This window comes from Ranitomeya variabilis, chromosome 4 (assembly GCF_051348905.1).
Source record: "Ranitomeya variabilis isolate aRanVar5 chromosome 4, aRanVar5.hap1, whole genome shotgun sequence".
In the NCBI taxonomy this organism is placed as follows: domain Eukaryota; kingdom Metazoa; phylum Chordata; class Amphibia; order Anura; family Dendrobatidae; genus Ranitomeya; species Ranitomeya variabilis.
Window position 1 is genome coordinate 100,167,463 of NC_135235.1, and position 20,191 is coordinate 100,187,653.

The following is a 20,191-nucleotide window of genomic DNA, read 5'->3' on the forward strand; positions in this document are numbered from 1 at the left end:
ATACTCTTAACTTCTTACCTTCACTCCAGTAGATAATTTACTTGGGTTCCTGTTCTCATACCAGTGATGTGCTTATATATTTGGCTTTACCACGCTTAGCGTTTTGACACTACATACTTTTATTACTAACAAAATTTCACTATAAAGTCACCACTAATGGTATTTCTGCACCATCTATATTTTCTTATTTCTAAGGCTACTTTCACACTAGCGTCGTGCACTGCACGTCGCTATGCGTCGTTTTGTAGAAAAAACGCATCCTGCAAAAGTGCTTGCAGGATGCGTTTTTTCTCCATAGACTTGCATTAGCGACGCATTGACACACGTCGCAACCGTCGTGCGACTGTTGCGTCGGTCCGTCGCCACCAAAAAACGCTGCATTGTGTCCAGCATTTCCGACCGTGCATGCGCGACCGAAACTCCGCCCCTCCCTCCCCAGACCTCACAATGGGGCAGCGGATGCGTTGAAAAACTGCATCCGCTGCCCCCGTTGTGCGGCGCTTGCACAGTATGCGTCGTACGACGCTAGTGTGAAAGTAGCCTAATAGGTGCTGTGAAACGCGGTCAAAGGAGCGCTGAGAAGTATCGCAGTATTTCATATTTCTAATGCCAGAAATATGTAACTTCAACTACCTTTAAAAAACACTTTCTGATGTGCAATGGTCGATTTTGCTCTTGTATCTTGATTGATTTATTTAAATTAGACCTGTCTGTCCTGTACAGCAGCTGACTGATAGGTATGCTTAAAGCATGTAGCCCCACAACTGTTCATCTGCAACTTGCATATCTACAGTTATTATTTGGGACCTAGCCCACGTGAGACTTTCAAGCTTTGGTTCATGAACAGCTGTATGATTCTCTACGATGGTTGGCCATGTCAATTGTACAGTCCCTCATCCAGAAATGCTTGACTATGCCACCAGGAAGAAGCAGGAGTGAAACGCGCGTTGAGGTCAGGAGAGATGACGTGCCACCTGGCATCCATGTGTCAGCAGCACAGGCACAGGTAATATGTATATGGTGTTTGGCTCCTGTAGCCTGCCAAATAGCACTGATGTTAGCATTGATGTAGGCATTGTTCGCTGAAATTGTGTTGCCGCATGGGGAGACTTTTCCTCTAGCGAAATCTGTTCATGTTTGCAGTGCACTTTATCTTACCGGTGCTACTCCAGTAATAATCTGATCTGCTGGACCCACCATTCCCAGACATCAGGCATTTAACGGTCATTTCTTTTAACTCTGTGTCCAAATTGTTTTAAGGAGTTTACTCTCCTTTGTGAGGATTACAAATGTGTATCCCCACATGTCTACATTGATGGCTATAAAATTTTGGTTACCATGCAGACATCAGGTTTTTTTCTGTGCAATATAGTCAAATAATTATGTGTATACCACTACCTATTTTGTGCATTATGGCTGAATACTCAATTCAAATACCTGTCCAAACTATAGATAAGACATATACCAATACATATGCTTATACTGCCATAGCTGTTCTCTCCTTTTGTGCTTTTTTGTTTGAGGTTCCCTTTTAGTATTACTGTTTGTCTTCCATGAATTTTTAATATATTTTTAAATAGTGTTTTAAATTTACTTTATCATTAACACTTCTTGATCTTGACGCTGAATAATTGCCGCATGATCAGTATGGTTCTCTATGATGTGGAGCGTTGCCTGCTCCTCTTGTGATGTAGTATGTTTACCAGTTATCATTTGGGACCTAACCTACATGAAATTTTCAAGCTGTGGTGCAGGGACACATGTATGATTATCTTTCATGGTTGGCCTTGTCAATTGTACAGTCTCTCATCCAGAAGTGCTTGATTATGCCTGAAGATCAGATGGGGGTGATATCAAAATTGTAGGGTCATTCTAATGGTTTTGGCCTCCTTTGTTATATGGGCTGTAACGCTTGTGGATCGTGGACCCACTGTGCCACTGGCTGGGCTTACCCTAGAGGGGCGTAACTAAGCAGCTACCTGATTTTTACTGGGGCCTCTGATGGTGAGGTCAGGCTTCAGCGTTCGTTAGCTGCCAAGTACTACTCCAGGACTTCATTTGGAACAGTAGCCGCTGACCCCAAAGGTCAGAGTCGCTGGTTTGGATAGTGTGTTACAGACGGGACAGAATGGCTACTGGTATGAGTTCAGACTGTTCGGCTTCAGAATAGCAGACAGGACAGCCACTGATACTAATAGTATGGCTTCTGGATAGCAGAGAGAGGAAGGCCACTGGTACAGACAGCTGCTTCTGGATAGCACAGAGGAAGGCCACTGTTACTGGTACAGACTGCGGCTTCTGGATAGCACAGAGGAAGGCCACTGTTACTGGTACAGACTGCGGCTTTTGGATAGCACAGAGGAAGGCCACTGTTACTGGTACAGATTGCGGCTTATGGATAGCACAGAGGAAGGTCACTCGTACTGGTACAGATTGTGTGGCTTCAGTACAGCAGACAGCAAACAGGATGGCCACCGATACTGGTGCAGACTGTGTGGCTTCTGGATGGCAAACAGGACGTTTACATGTACTGATGCAGACTATGCAGCTTCTGGATAGTAGACCAGATGGCCATAGTTACTGGTGCATACTGTGTGGCTTCTGGATAGTAGATTATGCGGATTTTGGATAGCAAACAGGATGGCCACAGGTACTAGTACAGACAGTGTGGCTTCTGGATGGCGAACAGAGCTTCTGGATAGTAGACCAGATGGCCATAGTTACTGGGGCATACTGTGTGGCTTCTGGATAGCAGATTATGCGGATTTTGGATAGCAAACAGGATGGCCACAGGTACTAGTACAGACAGTGCGGCTTCTGGATGGCAAACAGGTTGGCCACAGCTACTGGTGCAGACTATGCAGCTTCTGGATAGCAGACAGGATGACCACTAGTACTGGTATTCGGTGTGACATGCACTGGTGCCTGGGAATCAGCAGTACTCTTCGCTTTGTTCCCTGGTGCCAAAGTGAAGACCGCTCACATCACTGTCCCCATCTTGAGCTGCGATCAGCGCTAGCAGGGGACAATGTTGAGAGCTGTATTCAATGGGGATGAGTGAATAGCTTGGGATAACTCCTTAACCGAATATCTATATCACTTACCGAATAGCTGCATCAGGAACCTGGAGTGCTCTCGATAATCAGCTGTTCGGTGCCGCAGCTGCATGTGTCGCAGCTGTGTGACAGTCACAACACATGCCTGGAGAGCCCAACAAACAGGCTGACCATGCATGTGCTGTGACTGTCACACAGCTGCGACACATGCAACTACAGCGCCGAACAGCTGGTTATCAGGAGCGCTCCAGGATCTTGGTTCCTGATGCTGCTATTCGGATAAGGAGTTATCGAAAGCTATTCGCTCATCCCTAGTATTCAACTATAAGCAGCGAGAGCAGGCAGCTGCTGATGGGAATATTCAAAAATGACTTGGGGTTCCCCTGTATTTTTGATAACCAGCCAGGCAAACCTGACAGCTTCGTACTACAACTCTCAGCTGTCGGCTTCAGCAAGGCTGGTTATCAAGAATAGAGGAGTCCCCTCTTGTGAACATAGACTTAGACTCCAGTGCAATGTACACTGATGTATAGAAACTTCAGTCCTTTCCTTCTTAATGTGTTTTCTTGTATACCTGGCATATTAAACGTGTGTACTGTATACCATGTAAGTAATAGAAAGTTATGGGGGATGCATCTATGCAGTCCTGTGTGCACCAGCTGGATAGATCTTTTTTTCTTTTTGGTTCTGTTAACCCAATGTCAAATCTTGATCATTCATGTACAATTCTAGATATCTTGACATTTGCGATGTGCAGACAGATATGTATTGTGGCTGTTTCTATGCAGGTCTTTTTAATGATTAACTGTGGAGAACTTTTGAAGTAGTTTGATGTTATTATTGTGATGTTTTGGAACATCAGGAGTTGAACATATCGGATCAAATACGACCCCTTAAGGTTTACCTGATAAGAGTTGGAGAAATCATTAAGTCAGACAGGAGTCTTGTACTCCCACAAGGGTAATGAAAGCTGTATCAAAGGTGATGCATTATTCAATACTGCAAAGTTGAAAGAAATAGGAACTTTTTCACTTATTAAAGATCATTGAACCTGAGCTGTGGCGATCATGTTGGATGTAGAAAGTTGACACATACCGAAGACTCGTTTCTTTCGTCTTGTGTTCATCTCATTTTCTTTTTCTCTTGACTATCTGACTTGATATTTATGATTTTCCACATTCAAGGTTCAGTTAAAAATTGCTGCAAGCTGTTTTACGATTACGTGCATACAATTCTTAGCCAGTGTTGGCTAGTTAGTTTCTAGGAGTTACTGTTGCTATAGAGAGGATGAGGACACAAGATAACATTTTAACATTAATTTGGCACCCTTAATGAATTGCTTTTTGTAGCAGTGTCCATTTATTGACCTTTTCATTCTATAATGCTGTATATCTGCCTCCAACCCGACCTGTAAGAGAAGAAAAATAACTTTTATTATACTCACCCGCGGGGCGGTCCGGTCCAAGGGGTGTTGCTCTTCTTGGTCCGGCGCCTCCTATCTTCTTATGATGCCGTCCTCCTGCTTGCTTCATGTGGATGATGTGTCTGCATCATCCACACAGTCTCCTCGGCATCACACTCCTGTGCAGGCCTACTTATCTGCCATGTTGAGGGCAGAGCAGGCGCTGGGCTCTCTGATCTTTTCCGGCACCTGCGCACTGCACATAAGGAAACCACCAGACTCGGCATTCACGATCTGCATGTTTTTGAGTCTGTGTATTAGAAAAACTAATTGAAAGGCGATGTACTTAAATTAATAGCAGTGTGGAGTTCAATTAGTGAGGTCAACCATTCTGTGAAGAAACAGGTGGCTCTTATTTAAGGGTGAAGCCAGGACATGTTGTACATGTATTTCTCCTTGAAATCCTGAGAAATATGGGTCATTTGAGACATTATTCAGAAGAACAGTGTACTTTGATTAAAAATGTGATTGGAGAGGGTAAATCTTATAAAGAAGTGCAGATAATGATGGGCTGTTCAGCTAAAATGATCTATAATGCTTTAAAATGGAAAGCCAAACCGGAGAGATGTGGAAGAAAATGGAAGACTACCATGCGAATGGATGGAAGAATAACCAGAATGGCAAAGGCTCAGCCAATGATCAGCTCCAGGACGATCAAAGACAGTCTCAAGTTACCGGTGAGGACTGTGACAGTGAGAAGACGCCTGTGTGACGCTAATCTCTTAGCAAGAAGTCACCGCAAAGTCCCACCAATTAAAAAAAAAAAAAAAAAAAAAAGACACATCAACTGGCTGCCTAAAAAGAAATGGAAAAACATTTTGTGGACTGATGAAAATTACATTGTCCTATTTGGGTCCAAGAGTTGCAGACAGTTTATCAGACGACCCCCAAACTCTGGATTCAAGCCACAGTACACTCTGAAGACTGTGAAGCATGGTGGTGCACACATCATGATATGCGAATGTTTCTCTCACTATGGTGTCGGGCCTATTTACCACATACCAGGGATCATGGACCAGTTTGCATGTATTAAAATACTTAAAGAGGCCATGTTGCCTTATTCTGAAGAGGACATGCCCTAGAAATGGGTGTTTCAACAAGACAACAACCCTAAACACACCGGGAAACGAGCAAAATCTTGATTCCAGTCCAACAGAACTGAGGTTCTGGAGTGGCCAGCCCAATCCCCGGAGCTTAATCTGATAGAACACTTATGGGGTGACAAAAAAAATAAAATTTTTGAGGCAAAGCCAACAGTGCCAAAAAAATGCCAAAAACAATTGTGGGATGTAGTCCAAGCACCCTAGGCTGGAATAACAGTTGACTGGTGCCAGAAGTTGGGTGACTGTATGCAACGTAAATGTGAAGCAGTTCTAAAAAACTGTGGGTACAACTAAACATTAGGATAGTGATTCACAGGAATGCTAAATCCACAAAAAAAATTTCATATTGTGAGTTTGTACAGATAAATGCAGACACTGCTGTTTTTTAGAATTGCCCAATGTTCATTCTTTGCTATTAGTAGTTAAAAATGTATAAACAATTCTCTTCATGTTTTGAATTAGAAGACAGTGCTGGAAATAAAAACCAGGATAAGGATTTTGTGATTAACTCATGTTTTTTTTAACACACTACTGTTATTTTGAATACTAATGTATATAGCATTATTACCTAGAATTTCTGCCAGTTCATATTGTAGTTTTTCCCTATGTGGTACAATAAGCACATTACTTTTTTGCCGAACAGTTCTCAACCCTCCCAGCCTTTTGGGAAATTGCATAGAAATATAAAGACCCCTTTCCCGCAACCATCTTTTATTTTTTTTAATGGCTCAGTGTCTTGGCTCATCCTAAGCTAGCTTGTTAGATGGAATTATATAACCTATTCCATGAAACAAGTATGCAAAAAAAACTGAATAAAACTTAGAATATGCAATATCTAACTACTGGTGCAGTGGGAAAAACACTTCAAAAACAGGTACCTTACAGGTCTTCAGTAGATCCTCTTGTTTTACTTCTCTACAGGGGTCTTGGTAAGCCCTGAGTTTCTGCTTTTACAATAGTCCGAAATGAAGCAGCAGGAGGCCATACAACTGCCAAATCCATAAATCCACTCTGCTTTTTTCCTTGTTTTTGCAATGATTCTCTGTTCACACCACCGTTTTACAGGATTCATGACTGATCGTTTTTCATAAATGTAGCAGAATTTTGGGACAATGAGTGAGCCTCTGCTTTAAAAACACTCTTTGCACCTCACTTAATAAGAATGTATGGCTTCCCTGGGAGACAGCAGGAAAGGAGTATGGCTGAAGATGCACCAATGTGCTTAAAAAATTGATCTAAACTTCAGCCATTGAAGATGTATATTAGGACAAAGCCGGCACCCCTGCACAAGTTCCCTTACTCTTCTCAATAGTGATGCCAGCATGATCACTTACCTTCTTGTGCTGCTCCAGTTCCCGCGGTGTCTGTTTCCTCCTAGAACCTGCGCATGGCACGCAGGTCTCCTGGGAGTGTGCTTAGGGCGCACGCTCCCTGCTTCTTAAAGGGGCAGCGTGCACGCTTCTGATAATGTCTATAGCCAGTGGCAGGGAGACATTAAGTACTTAAGGCACTCTCCCCTATAGGGAGGTGCATTAGCAACTGTAGTTTAGTGTCTTACACGTCTGTCTAAGCTATAAGGTCCCTGTACCCATGCTCCCTGTTCATATTCCTGTCTAAACCTACTACTCATGCTGTCCTACCTATACCAAGTTTTGATCCTGACCCACCAGGTCCGTACCTGTTACCGCCTCCCTCATCCATCCATTCTGAACCAGCTCCTGTGAGTCCGCACCTGTCCATCCTGTGTTCCTGTAACTCGTACTGTTTGGTCATGTGTTTCAGTTCCCGTATTGTCTACCAGCCATGCAGTATCCATTCTCCTGCTCTCCAGTTCTGGGCGTCCTGACTCTGAGTCCATCACTACTTCTTTGCACCCATTAGGAGGTCAGCTGCTGCAGCTCCTGGGTTTGCCTGGAGTGGTGCTCGGCATCCACCTTGGTCCAAGTCTAAGCACACCATCTGAGGCTCTCCCCGGACCATGGCACAGTGGTTCCACAACCACGTGCATAACCGTATTACATATGTCTAAAGATACAGCAATTTTATCACCCACTACTGTAATAAATTTACCGCATTACATGACTGTCTAGTCTAAATTTACAGTTTGATCCCCACAGATTTCCTGGTGGAAATTCTGCCCCATATTACAGTAACGGCAAAAGGAATAACGTTTTATTAAATCTCCTCCACATGCTACAAATAAAATCTGCAGTGTGGATTGACCTACGGTACAAATTTTCAATCCACAGCACGTCAATTTATGCTGCAGATTTGACCCTTCATTTCCTGTTACTTTTTTGCCACTTCGAATATCTGCAGCGTATCCGTTCCCATTGAATTTACACTGAATCTCTTCTATTATCTGTTGAATTTGTATAGCACTTAGAACTTTCTCGAGCCGCTTACTCATCTCACTGCCAACTTCCAAATATCCCTAACTTCTAAAATTAATGGATGACACGAATCTTCAATTCTGTTTGCTTCCTACTGCGTTCAGCTTTGCTGTAAAGAAGAACATTCATGAAAATAGACCAGACTCAGGTGAAATGTTTTAATCTTTAAGTAGTATTGATATTTTTGACATTTACAAATAGTCGTCATAATAAGTAAAAAATATTGATTTAATTTAGCGTCCTTATTTGGAGCATGTACCTGACTAATCCTGGAAAAGTTTAGAGTACAACTTGTTACATTTTTTTGCAATTTTATTTTTCACTTATTGATTTTCTAATATTAAGATACCAATGACTATAGACTTTGACTGTAAAGTTGAGACTTACAAAAGAACAACAACCCACAAAATAGATTAGCATCCAATATAACCTGAAGGCAGGAGCTGAGCAGAATAATATAACGTTTTTTCAGAAAGCACTCAGTATATCTTGTCTATATATTTTTATTTAAATTCCTGCTCCTGACGACTTCCGGGTCACCAGGCTCTAAGACGTTAGATCATGCTCTGTGCACGAACTAACAAGTTTTTGCTTGAGCAGAACAGACTGTTCCACTGAAATGCATCAGAACCGCGATCAGACTGAATAAAGTCAAAATCCCATGGTAAGACTAAGTATCAAAAAAATTAAAAACACTTTTGGGTATTTTCTGTCACACAGACCCATAAAAGTTGCTTCAAATGTAGTGTGGTCCCTAAAAAACAGAGAGAAATGATTTTGTTTTAAAAATGAGAAATGATTTTGTTTTAAAAATGAGAAATCACTGGTCAACTTTTAGCCCTTATAACTTCCTAAGAAAAATTCTGTTTCAAAAATGGTGCTGATGTAAAGTAGACAAGTGGGAAATGTTATTTATTAACTATTTTGTGCGATATGACTTTCTGATGTAGGGGCATAAAAATTAAAAGTTGTTGAAAATTGCAAAATTTTCAAAATTTTCACCAAATTTCTGTTTTTCCACAAATACAGTGGGGCAAAAAAGTATTTAGTCATTCAGCAATAGTGCAAGTTCCACCACTTAAAAAGATGAGAGGCGTCTGTAATTTACATCATAGGTAGACCTCAACTATGGGAGACAAACTGAGAAAAAAAAATCCAGAAAATCACATTGTCTGTTTTTTTATCATTTTATTTGCATATTATGGTGGAAAATAAGTATTTGGTCAGAAACAAAATTTCATCTCAATACTTTGTAATATATCCTTTGTTGGCAATGACAGAGGTCAAACGTTTTCTGTAAGTCTTCACAAGGTTGCCACACACTGTTGTTGGTATGTTGGCCCATTCCTCCATGCAGATCTCCTCTACAGCAGTGATGTTTTTGGCTTTTCGCTTGGCAACACGGACTTTCAACTCCCTCCAAAGGTTTTCTATAGGGTTGAGATCTGGAGACTGGCTAGGCCACTCCAGGACCTTGAAATGCTTCTTACGAAGCCACTCCTTCGTTGCCCTGGCGGTGTGCTTTGGATCATTGTCATGTTGAAAGACCCAGCCACGTTTCATCTTCAATGCCCTTGCTGATGGAAGGAGGTTTGCACTCAAAATCTCACGATACATGGCCCCATTCATTCTTTCATGTACCCGGATCAGTCGTCCTGGCCCCTTTGCAGAGAAACAGCCCCAAAGCATGATGTTTCCACCACCATGCTTTACAGTAGGTATGGTGTTTGATGGATGCAACTCAGTATTCTTTTTCCTCCAAACACGACAAGTTGTGTTTCTACTGAACAGTTCCAGTTTGGTTTCATCAGACCATAGGACATTCTCCCAAAACTCCTCTGGATCATCCAAATGCTCTCTAGCAAACTTCAGATGGGCCCGGACATGTACTGGCTTAAGCAGTGGGACACGTCTGGCACTGCAGGATCTGAGTCCATGGTGGCGTAGTGTGTTACTTATGGTAGGCCTTGTTACATTGGTCCCAGCTCTCTGCAGTTCATTCACTAGGTCCCCCCGCGTGGTTCTGGGATTTTTGCTCACCGTTCTTGTGATCATTCTGACCCCACGGGGTGGGATTTTGCGTGGAGCCCCAGATCGAGGGAGATTATCAGTGGTCTTGTATGTCTTCCATTTTCTAATTATTGCTCCCACTGTTGATTTCTTCACTCCAAGCTGGTTGGCTATTGCAGATTCAGTCTTCCCAGCCTGGTGCAGGGCTACAATTTTGTTTCTGGTGTCCTTTGACAGCTCTTTGGTCTTCACCATAGTGGAGTTTGGAGTCAGACTGTTTGAGGGTGTGCACAGGTGTCTTTTTATACTGATAACAAGTTTAAACAGGTGCCATTACTACAGGTAATGAGTGGAGGAAAGAGGAGACTCTTAAAGAGGAAGTTACAGGTCTGTGAGAGCCAGAAATCTTGATTGTTTGTTTCTGACCAAATACTTATTTTCCACCATAATATGCAAATAAAATGATAAAAAAACAGACAATGTGATTTTCTGGATTTTTTTTTCTCCGTTTGTCTCCCATAGTTGAGGTCTACCTATGATGTAAATTACAGACGCCTCTCATCTTTTTAAGTGGTGGAACTTGCACTATTGCTGACTGACTAAATACTTTTTTGCCCCACTGTAAATGCAAGTAACATTGAAGAAATGTTACCACTATCATAAAGTACAATATGTCACTAAAAAACTGTTTCAGAATCCGTGGGATCCGTTGAAGCTTTCCAGAGTCATTGCCACATAAAGTGACAGTGGTCAGAATTGTAAAATTTGGCCTGGTCATGAAGGTTGAAGGGGTTAAGTGTTACGCTGCCATCTAACTCCTGTTAATGGAAAACATAATATGTTGATATATGATTTGACTTATTATTGTTGTCATGGGAAATGTATGTCATGGTGCTAAAATCTAACTTATATACTGTAGAAACCGTATTGAAAATTGATAAGCCATAGTTTGATTACATGTAGCGCAAAGAACGCAGTGTGATTGGCCAATATTTCTATTTCCTTTGATGCATTTGATATGTAGCAACACATTGGGTGGTTTTATGTAAAGAGCTAGGAGTAACACTTTTTTTTCTTTCTTTAACCCATAGGTTGCTATTTGAGTCCAACAGCCCTTGCCTTACTTGGGAAGTTGTCGGTCAGCGCAGCATTCAATGTGGTTTACATTTATACGTCTGAACTTTATCCTACAGTAGTAAGGTAAATTGGGTTTGTGGTGCAATACATCGAACCTTTTCATAGTAATGCATCGGCATGTTTAGCACAATTTTCTATTACAGGCGGACTATTGACCGTTACTTATTCTTCAACGTTTTATAACAGGGAAAAGCATTTTACCAATATCATTTCTATAGAATTTTTGTATTGCAAACGAGCAGCCAGGTTCAGGCTTACTGGATATTTTGTGATTGTTGTTTGTCATGGTTAGTGGTCTGTGGCATTAAAGGGAATTTGTCAGCAGGTTTTTTCTCTGTAATTGGAGAGCACCATAATGTAGGAGCAGAGAGCCTGTGTCACCTACTAGGCTATATCAGTATAAGACATGCTGCCTCGTGCCTTCTAGTCCAAGCACACCCTCAGCTCTGATTGGCAGCTTTCTATCAATATACAGTGTACACAGAAAGCTAGCCAATCAATGGTGTTGGGCGGGGCTATACACAGCTCAACATTCCGAGCTCTGCTAGAGGGGCGGCAGAGAAAACTGTGATTGTATTACATCTGCTGCACCCAGTAGACTGTGATTCCTCACTGGAAACAGTCCCTTAAGGCCTCATTCTGCTGTCCAATTACACAGCAAAAATCTGCTGATGGATCCCTGTAAAGATACTAAGACACAGCTGACTAATCTGTATTCTTAAAGTGGAATATTGTTAAAGCGTTGTCTCAAAAGGTTATGATCTACTCCCCTCTATTATCTAATGGTGACTAGTGGCTGTAGATTGCTATGTAGCCATGTAAATTATGTATATTATTATTGTATATATATTGTACAACATGTCATTTTTTTTAAATACTCAGTGTTGCACAGAACTACACATTACTTTTAAAATGGTATCAGAAGCTCTAAAAGATTAGAAATCCCTGATGTGTGAAGACCCCAGTCCAATGCATCCTGGGATTTTGATAGACCCTTGCAGTCCTTTAAAATGGGTGTCCCCCATTCACTTCAGAGGATCTTGTAAATATAAAACAGCTATTACAATATGATTTCCTCTGCTTATTGCATGGGCTTTATGAAGTGTTTCCAGAAACAGTGGCAGCATTATCTACTGTCTGTGTGTGAGATCGCGGGTCAGCTCTCTATGGAGCTGAGCTGCAATATCCCATGCATTGTATGGACAGAAGTGGCACTTCTATCTGCTATAAAAAGAGATTTTTTTTTTTATTTCAGACCATACTAAATCAACCTTATCTGAATGCCTAACGTAATTGCAGGCACCCTGGTTCTGACATTGTGTCACTATCAGGCGCTGTATAATTCAAACATTTGTAAGCTTAAAAGGAACCTGCCGTGTTCTGAAACACTATTATCCTGCAGATATGGGGTTAATCTGCAGGTTAATAGCGTTCTAAAGCAAGCTTAACTACCGCGAGGAAATTATCTTTATTCCTCCCAGCAGACTCCGGCTGTCAGTCATTGGGCGTGGCTTCAGTCACCACTTAGTACATAGTGAGCGGCGGCTGTAACCGCTCCCCGGCACATTTGCAACTTAGGCTACTTTCACACTAGCGTCGGGCACTGCACGTCGCAATGCATTGTTGTGGAGAAAAAACGCATCCTGCAAAGTTGCCCGCAGGATGCGTGTTTTCTCCATAGACTTTTATTAGCGACGCATTGCGACGCAGTGCCACACGGTTGCATCGTGTTTTGGCGGACCGCCGCCACAAAAAACGTTACATGTAACTTTTTTTTTGTGCGTCGAGACCGCCATTTTCGACCGTGCATGCGCGGCCGAAACTCCGCCCCCTCCTCCCCGGACCTTACAATGGGGCAGCGGAAGCGTCATAAGACTGCTTCAGCTGCCCACGTCGGGCATTTTTTCCACAGTATGCGTCGGTACGTCGGGCTGACGCAGCGCGACAGCCCCGTACCAACGCTACTGTGAAAGCAGCCTTACCAGTGCAGAGTCGGCTGTCAGTGGCAGGGCTTGGTTACAGACGCCTGTCATTGTACACTGAGCAGTGATTGAAGCTTCTCCGGGCACACCTCTATGACTGAAAGCCAGAGGAAATAAAAATAGCTTCCTTCCTGTAGCTGGACTGTCAGTGCCGGCGTGAGGCAGCTTTAGAACCCTATTTACCTGCACATTTACCCCATATATGCACGTTAATACCACTTGGGGACATGATAGGTTTCCTTTAATGATGAGCTCAGGAGTCCCCTGTATTCATGAGCGGCCAGTCTCCTCTCCTATGCACAAGAATGGAAAGAAAGCTGTCTATTAGTGGAGGGGGTGGGAGGTCCTAGGTGCTGCTCATGAACATCGAGCATTTTAGTTATCCATTTTCACTGCAAGATTATCAGGGTTGATCATTCCTAGGAACCCTCGTTTCTACAGAATCGTGCAGTCTAACCAGTCTTATAATATGAAATGGTCACGTACTTTCAGCCAGCTTCATCTCACTTGATTGAGAGTGATACATTCAGAATCTGCAAATTACTTCATTCATTGTTTTAATCTGCAAAATCACTGTAATGTGCCTGTCACTTGGTGTCTCCCTTCTAACTTGCTGTCTACTGCCTGTTGTTTGTGTAATTGGTCTCTAGCAGTAGAGTTTCCAAGACAGATTATAGAAAGTTGTGGAGGGTCTTTAACACATAAGAGAGCAGTAGCAGAGAGGCAAACCTTAAACAGGCATAATGTGGATGTTCAGTTCAGGAGAGGTAAGCCATTGTACAATAGCTGAAGCATTGCATGCTGGGAGATAAAAAGGAAGTTCCAGCTCCAATAGTGCTGTCAGAATGTAGATGAAATGTGTGAAAAACCCGCACCTTGCCCTCCCACCTGTCGTCACTATTATGTTGGAGGGATCATGCGGTACAGTCTTCGCACTTGCACCACCATGACGTTCCGCACCCCCTGGTGACATGTAAGGTCAGCTTGGCACAGTTTTACACTGATCACCTCTGTCCACATGGGCCCAGAGAGGCACGGGGAGTGAGAGGATGTGGCCCACACAGTCGCAGTAAAAAATTTCCACTTGCGATGAAATTGCAAAAAAAAGTGCAATCCCACACTTGTTTTTTGTTTGGCTTTTTTGCTAGGTTCACTAAATGCTAAAAAAAAATTGTGCAATTTTCCAATACCCGTAGCGTCTCCATTTTTCGTGATCTGGGGTCAGGTGAGGGCTTATTTTTTGCGTGCCGAGCTGACGTTTTTAGTGATATCATTTTGCTGCAGATACGTTCTTTTGATCGCCCGTTATTACATTTTAATGATATGTCATGGCGACCAAAAAAACTTTTATATTTTTTTTTTATTTTTTTCATATTTTTTAAAACTTTTTTTTTTTACTGGGAGGCTAGAAGCTGGCACAACTCGATTGGCTCTGCTACATAGGAGCGATCGTCAGATTGCCCCTATGTAGTAATTTACTGCATTGCTATGAACGCCGACCACAGGGTGGCGCTCATAGCAATCCAGCATCAACAACCATAGAAGTCTCAAGGAGACCTCAGATTGTCATGCTGACGCCCGATGGCCGGAAGCGGTGGTTAAATGCCACTGTCAGCATTTGACAGCGGCATTTAACTAGTTAATAGCGGTGGGTGAATCGCAATTTTACCCGCCGCTATTGCGGGCACATGTCAGCTGTTCAAAACAGCTGACATGTCCCGGCTTTGATGCGGGCTCACCGCCGGAGCCCACATCAAAGCAGGGGATCCGACCTCCACTGTACTAGTACGGTGGAGGTCGTGAAGGGGTTAATGGATGGTCCTAGGGAGTAGCTGGAACCCTGCTACGTGTTGAGGCCCAACACTGTTTTGCTACCTGGCTCCTACTAGCCTTTCTACATAACTCCCCACCCTGGATTGCTAGAACAGATCAAAACCCTGGAAGGCGTTCAGCCCATTCCAGAGATCTTGAAAATGTAACAGTGTCTGAACAAAGCAGTTACACCCCATGGGCTCCACAGGAGGGGTTCCTATAGGAGCTTGGATACTAGCTGGTGTGGCTGGACCACCTGTTACAGCTACACATGCTTTTAGGAGGATTTAAAGCTGCTATTAAATTTCCCCACCCTTCTTAAAATGATACTTCTGAACTTTATCCCACAGTATAAAGGTAATAGGTTTTATGGTGCAATATATTGAATCTTTTCTCAGTAAGGCCTCTTTCACACTTCCGTTTTTTACAATCAGTCACAATCCATCAAAATGTTGAAAAGACGGATCCTGTGCAGATTGTAAAAAACGGATGCACTAGGTCCGTTTTTTTGATGTGCACACGTTGTGTATGCATCTTCACCACGTTTTTCCGCTATGAAAACGCATACACAACACAACTCAGGTTAAAAATAATAAAAAATCATGATATTCTTACCTTCCGGCATCCCCCGCAGCCTTCTGCGGCCTTCCCAATGCTCGCGATGCTGCCGGTAGCTCCCGTTCCCAGAAATGCCTGGGAAATGCGAGACCGCTACTTCATCGGGTCATTTCGCAAGGCATTACTGGGAATGGGAGCTACCGGCAGCATGGCCAGTATTGGGAAGGCTGTGGGAATGCGGGGAATGCCGGAAGGTGAGAATATCACAAGTGTTTATTTTTTATTATTTTTAACATTATATCTTTTTACTATTGATGCTGCATAGGCAGCATCAATAGTAAAAAGAGAGAGAGAGAGAATTTCCCTGACGGGAAATTCTTCCACGCATGCCCAGTTTCAAAAGATGGCATCCATCGCTGGATTCTTGCTTTTGACAGTCAGCGACGGTTCCTGCGTCCATAGGCTTCCATTCTAGCCAATGACGGGCAGCGCAGGATCCGTCGCTGAGCGATTTTCCGACATACAGAAAAAAACGTTCCTCTGTGCGTTGTCTCTGCCCGACGGACAGCAATTTTATGATGGATCCAGAGCACGACGGATGAAATGGAAGGCCATCCGTCACAATCCATCGCTAATACAAGTCTATGAGAAAAAAACAGATCCAGCAGAAACATTTGCTGGATCTATTTTTTTCACAAAACGACGCATTGTGACGGAAAAAGAAAGACTGAAGTGTGAAAGAGGCCTAACCCTTTGGATGTTTAACATAATTTTCTATTATACACTCAATTGTTGATTGCACTTTCTTCAAACGTTTATAGAAGGAAAAACAATATTTTCTCTTCGCCACGACAGCACCCACTTGAGAGAGGGGATCCGCCCCTAGGAACAGGAAACCCTATGGAGAGATAAAAGGGGCGGTCCCCCTCGCTCCCACAGTTGGTTTCCTGTTCCTACGGGAGACCCTTGGAGAGAAGAGGATGCCCAGCCTGGATGCCGCTTGCGCAGTTTACCTTTATGGGACGGCAAGGGCTCCAGAAGCTGGAAGCAGCGTCGGGGGTCCTATGGCAGCTTCCCCCCTCTGCTGGCAGGTACCGTGAGGCCGGGTCCGGGGAGTCGCCTGGCTCACGGAGATTCACCCAGCGGACCTGCGGAGACCAAAAACGCTGGGGTAAGTTGATCCTGCGGCGCCATCTCGGATGGTGCGCAGGCAGCGTGGGTCCGGTGTACTGTCCCCCGGAAGCAGTATCGCAAAACTTCCGGGGTGACTCAGGAGAGACGGCGCCTGCGCTGAGGCTGGTGAGAGCGCAGGCGCATACAGTATAGCCGCGACCCGGATGTAGCGGTTACTTCCGGGTGCGGCAGGAAGCAAGATGGCGGCCCCCATTACAAAAGGACGCCGGCACTGATCCTCCGGCGTCCATCATGGCATCTCCACAGGACCCAGCGATGGCTTCATCTGAAGTCACCGCTATTACACCTGTCAGCCGCACAAGCAGCAGCCACAGATCTTCTGCTAAAAGCAAAAAGTCGGGCCGGTCAGTTCCATCTGTGCCTTCGTCTCCTCCTCGTCAGCCGGTATTGTAACAACAACCTCACTGGGTGAGTGTGTGTACCCTTTTAGGCTGATTATACTTCCCCTCTTTGTCTATATTCCCTAGGCAAAAAGAACGGGGAAAACAAAACACATACAATGTGCGTTATGCTCTCAGCCGCTCCCCGACAATTATTTAAAGAAGCTGTGCCAACCTTGCATTGAATCCACCTTACGTGAGGAATCTTCAGTAAGGTCGGAAGATATAAGGAGTATGATTAGGGAAGAATTGCGGGCCTTCCGGAGCTCAGAAAAAATTCTTGAGAGTAGAAGAAAATATGATTCCCCTAGGTCTGAACAGTCCTCTGATATTGAAAAAGATTCGGATGATTCCCAAAAGATCATTTCCTCAGATGATGAGAGAGATACATGCTTTCCCACAGACAGTATTGACAATCTAGTAAGATCAGTTTGCAACACCATGGGTATTGAGGACACAAAAACCCCTAAAACCCCACAGGACGTGATGTTTGCAGGCCTGTCAGAGAGGAAAAAACCTTCCTTTCCTGTAATTCCAGCAATAAAAAATGTAGTTAAAAAGGAGTGGGAAAGCCAGGGACAAAGAGGATTACCGTCTTCATCAAAAAGACGCTATCCCTTTAACGATGAAGATTTCTCCATATGGTTGAAAGCCCCGAAGGTGGATGCAGCTGTGGCCTCCACCTCTAGGAAATCTTTACTACCCGTGGAAGATTCCGGCTCCTTACAAGACCCGCTGGACCGGAAGGCCGATACCCTCCTAAAAAGAGCATGGGAATCCTGTACTGGAGCCTTCAGGCCGGCTATATCAGCCACATGTACTGCCAGATCCATGTTGGTCTGGTTGAATGATTTAGAAGAAGGATTAAAAAGCGGCCTTTCCCGAGATAGACTAATCTCTTCCTTGCCATTAATTAGGGGAGCTACAGCCTTTTTAGCGGATTCCTCAGCTGATTCCATACGGCTGGCGGCCAAATCGGCAGGTCTAACTAACGCGACTCGTCGAGCCTTATGGCTAAAGGGGTGGAAAGGAGATCCCCAAACAAAGTCCAAACTGTGTGGTCTTCCATGCCAGGGTGAGTACCTATTCGGTACTAAGTTAGACGAAATTCTAACTAAAGCGGGTGAGAGGAAGAAGGGGTTCCCCAATAACACTTATCTTCCATCCTACAGGAGAGCGTTCCGAAAGCCCATGTTTAATAGGAGAAAAGACTATAAAAACCAAGACCGCTGGGCTAATAAAGACTTTAAACAGAAAGGAGCATTTTTCGGAAAGCGTCCATTCAAACCTGAGGAAAAACCCCGTTAGGACAGATCTACCCGTTGGTGGTAGGTTGTCTTTCTTTTCGTCACAATGGCTGACAATAACCTCTAACCCGTGGGCAACTAGCCTTATATCTACGGGTTTAAAATTAAAATTTGCCCGAGTCCCTCCGGACTCATTCTTATTGACTTCCTTAAGGTCTCAATCACAACAGGAGGCCTTAGAACAAGAAATAATAAATCTCCTGTCCAAAGGGGTACTAGTGGAAGTCCCTTTTCATCAAAAAGGAAAAGGTTTTTATTCCCCCTTGTTCTTGATTCCGAAACCAGACGGATCGTTTAGAACAATAATTAACCTAAAAAGACTAAACGTATTCTTAGAAAACCAAACCTTTAAAATGGAATCTATACGATCAACTATTAAGCTTCTGTTTCCCCATTGCTTCATGGCAGTGCTTGACCTTAAAGATGCGTATTATCATCTACCAATCTTCAGTGAACATCAACAATATCTTCGGGTGGCAGTTATAATGGGAGGTCAAGTAAGGCATTATCAATATACAGCAATGCCCTTCGGTCTATCAATAGCCCCGAGAGTCTTCACAAAATTAATGTCAGAAGTAATGTCATACTTGAGATTAAAAGACACACTTGTGATACCATATTTAGATGACCTCTTGATAGTGGGTAACTCCCTTTCCCAATGCCATCAACGAGTACTTGATACTATTTCCTCCCTGCAAGAGTTGGGGTGGTTAGTAAACTGGGAAAAGTCCAGATTATCCCCCACAACTCGACAAACATTCCTGGGGCTTATTCTAGACTCTACAAGTCAGAGGTGCTTTCTTCCCGACTCTAAACAAATAGCGATTATCAACAAAGTACAATCGGTGATTAATAACCCACTAATTTCCCTAAGAGAAGGGATGTCCCTTCTTGGTTCTTTTACATCGTGTATTCCGGCTGTCCCATGGGCTCAATACCATAGTAGAAAATTACAGTATAATATTCTGCAAGAAGAAGAGAGGTTACAAGGCCAATTAGATAGTCGATTGTCTTTTCCAACAGACGTGTTAAATTCTCTTACCTGGTGGTTAGATCACAGTCATTTTACCAGTGGGGTTCCCTGGGTGGTTAATCCTTCAAGAACAATCTTTACCGATGCCAGTCCTAGTGGTTGGGGAGCACACTTAGGAGATCAAATAGCTCAAGGTCTGTGGTCTCTTGAAGAATCGAACGATTCTTCTAATAAAAAAGAACTGAAGGCTGTCTATTATGCCATATGTAAATTTCTTCCACAGCTACACGGAAAGCATACAAGAATCCTTTCAGACAACATGACAGCAGTGGCATACTTAAATCACCAAGGGGGTACAAGATCAGAAGCTCTCATGTCTATAGCCGGCGACATTTTATCCATAGCAGAGAAGCACCTCCTATCCTTGTCAGCACTGCACGTGAGAGGAGTCGACAATCCAAAAGCGGACTTTCTCAGCCGCCACACTCTTCGCCAAGGAGAGTGGGTTCTCAGCCGACGTATCTTTTTAATGATAGTCAAAAAATGGGGCACTCCCGAGATAGACCTTTTCGCGACGAGACAAAACAGACAAGTCAAAAGGTTCGCTTCACTATTCCGATCCGACAATCCAGATATCTTCGATGCTCTGCAGGTCCCATGGACATTCCAGAAAGCATATGCCTTTCCCCCACTAATACTTCTTCCAACAGTGATCAGGAAGATAAGGGAAGACAGAGCTCATGTGATCTTAATAGCTCCATTTTGGCCCAAGAGGCCATGGTTTTCCTGGCTGAGAGCCATGTCGATCTCAGACCCGTGGATCC

At 43.6% G+C, this 20,191-nt stretch overlaps 1 protein-coding gene across 3 annotated transcripts in view; it reads left to right on the plus strand.

Annotated features, from left to right (window-relative positions):
• The window catches only part of LOC143769920 (solute carrier family 22 member 15-like), a 278,504-nt gene that overhangs the window by 156,870 nt on the left and 101,443 nt on the right, over window positions 1-20,191 (plus strand). For all 3 annotated transcript variants that reach the window (XM_077258975.1, XM_077258977.1, XM_077258976.1), the window contains exon 9: window positions 11,116-11,224. In XM_077258975.1, coding sequence (XP_077115090.1) covers window positions 11,116-11,224 — 109 coding nt within the window. The remainder of the gene's footprint in view (window positions 1-11,115; window positions 11,225-20,191) is intronic.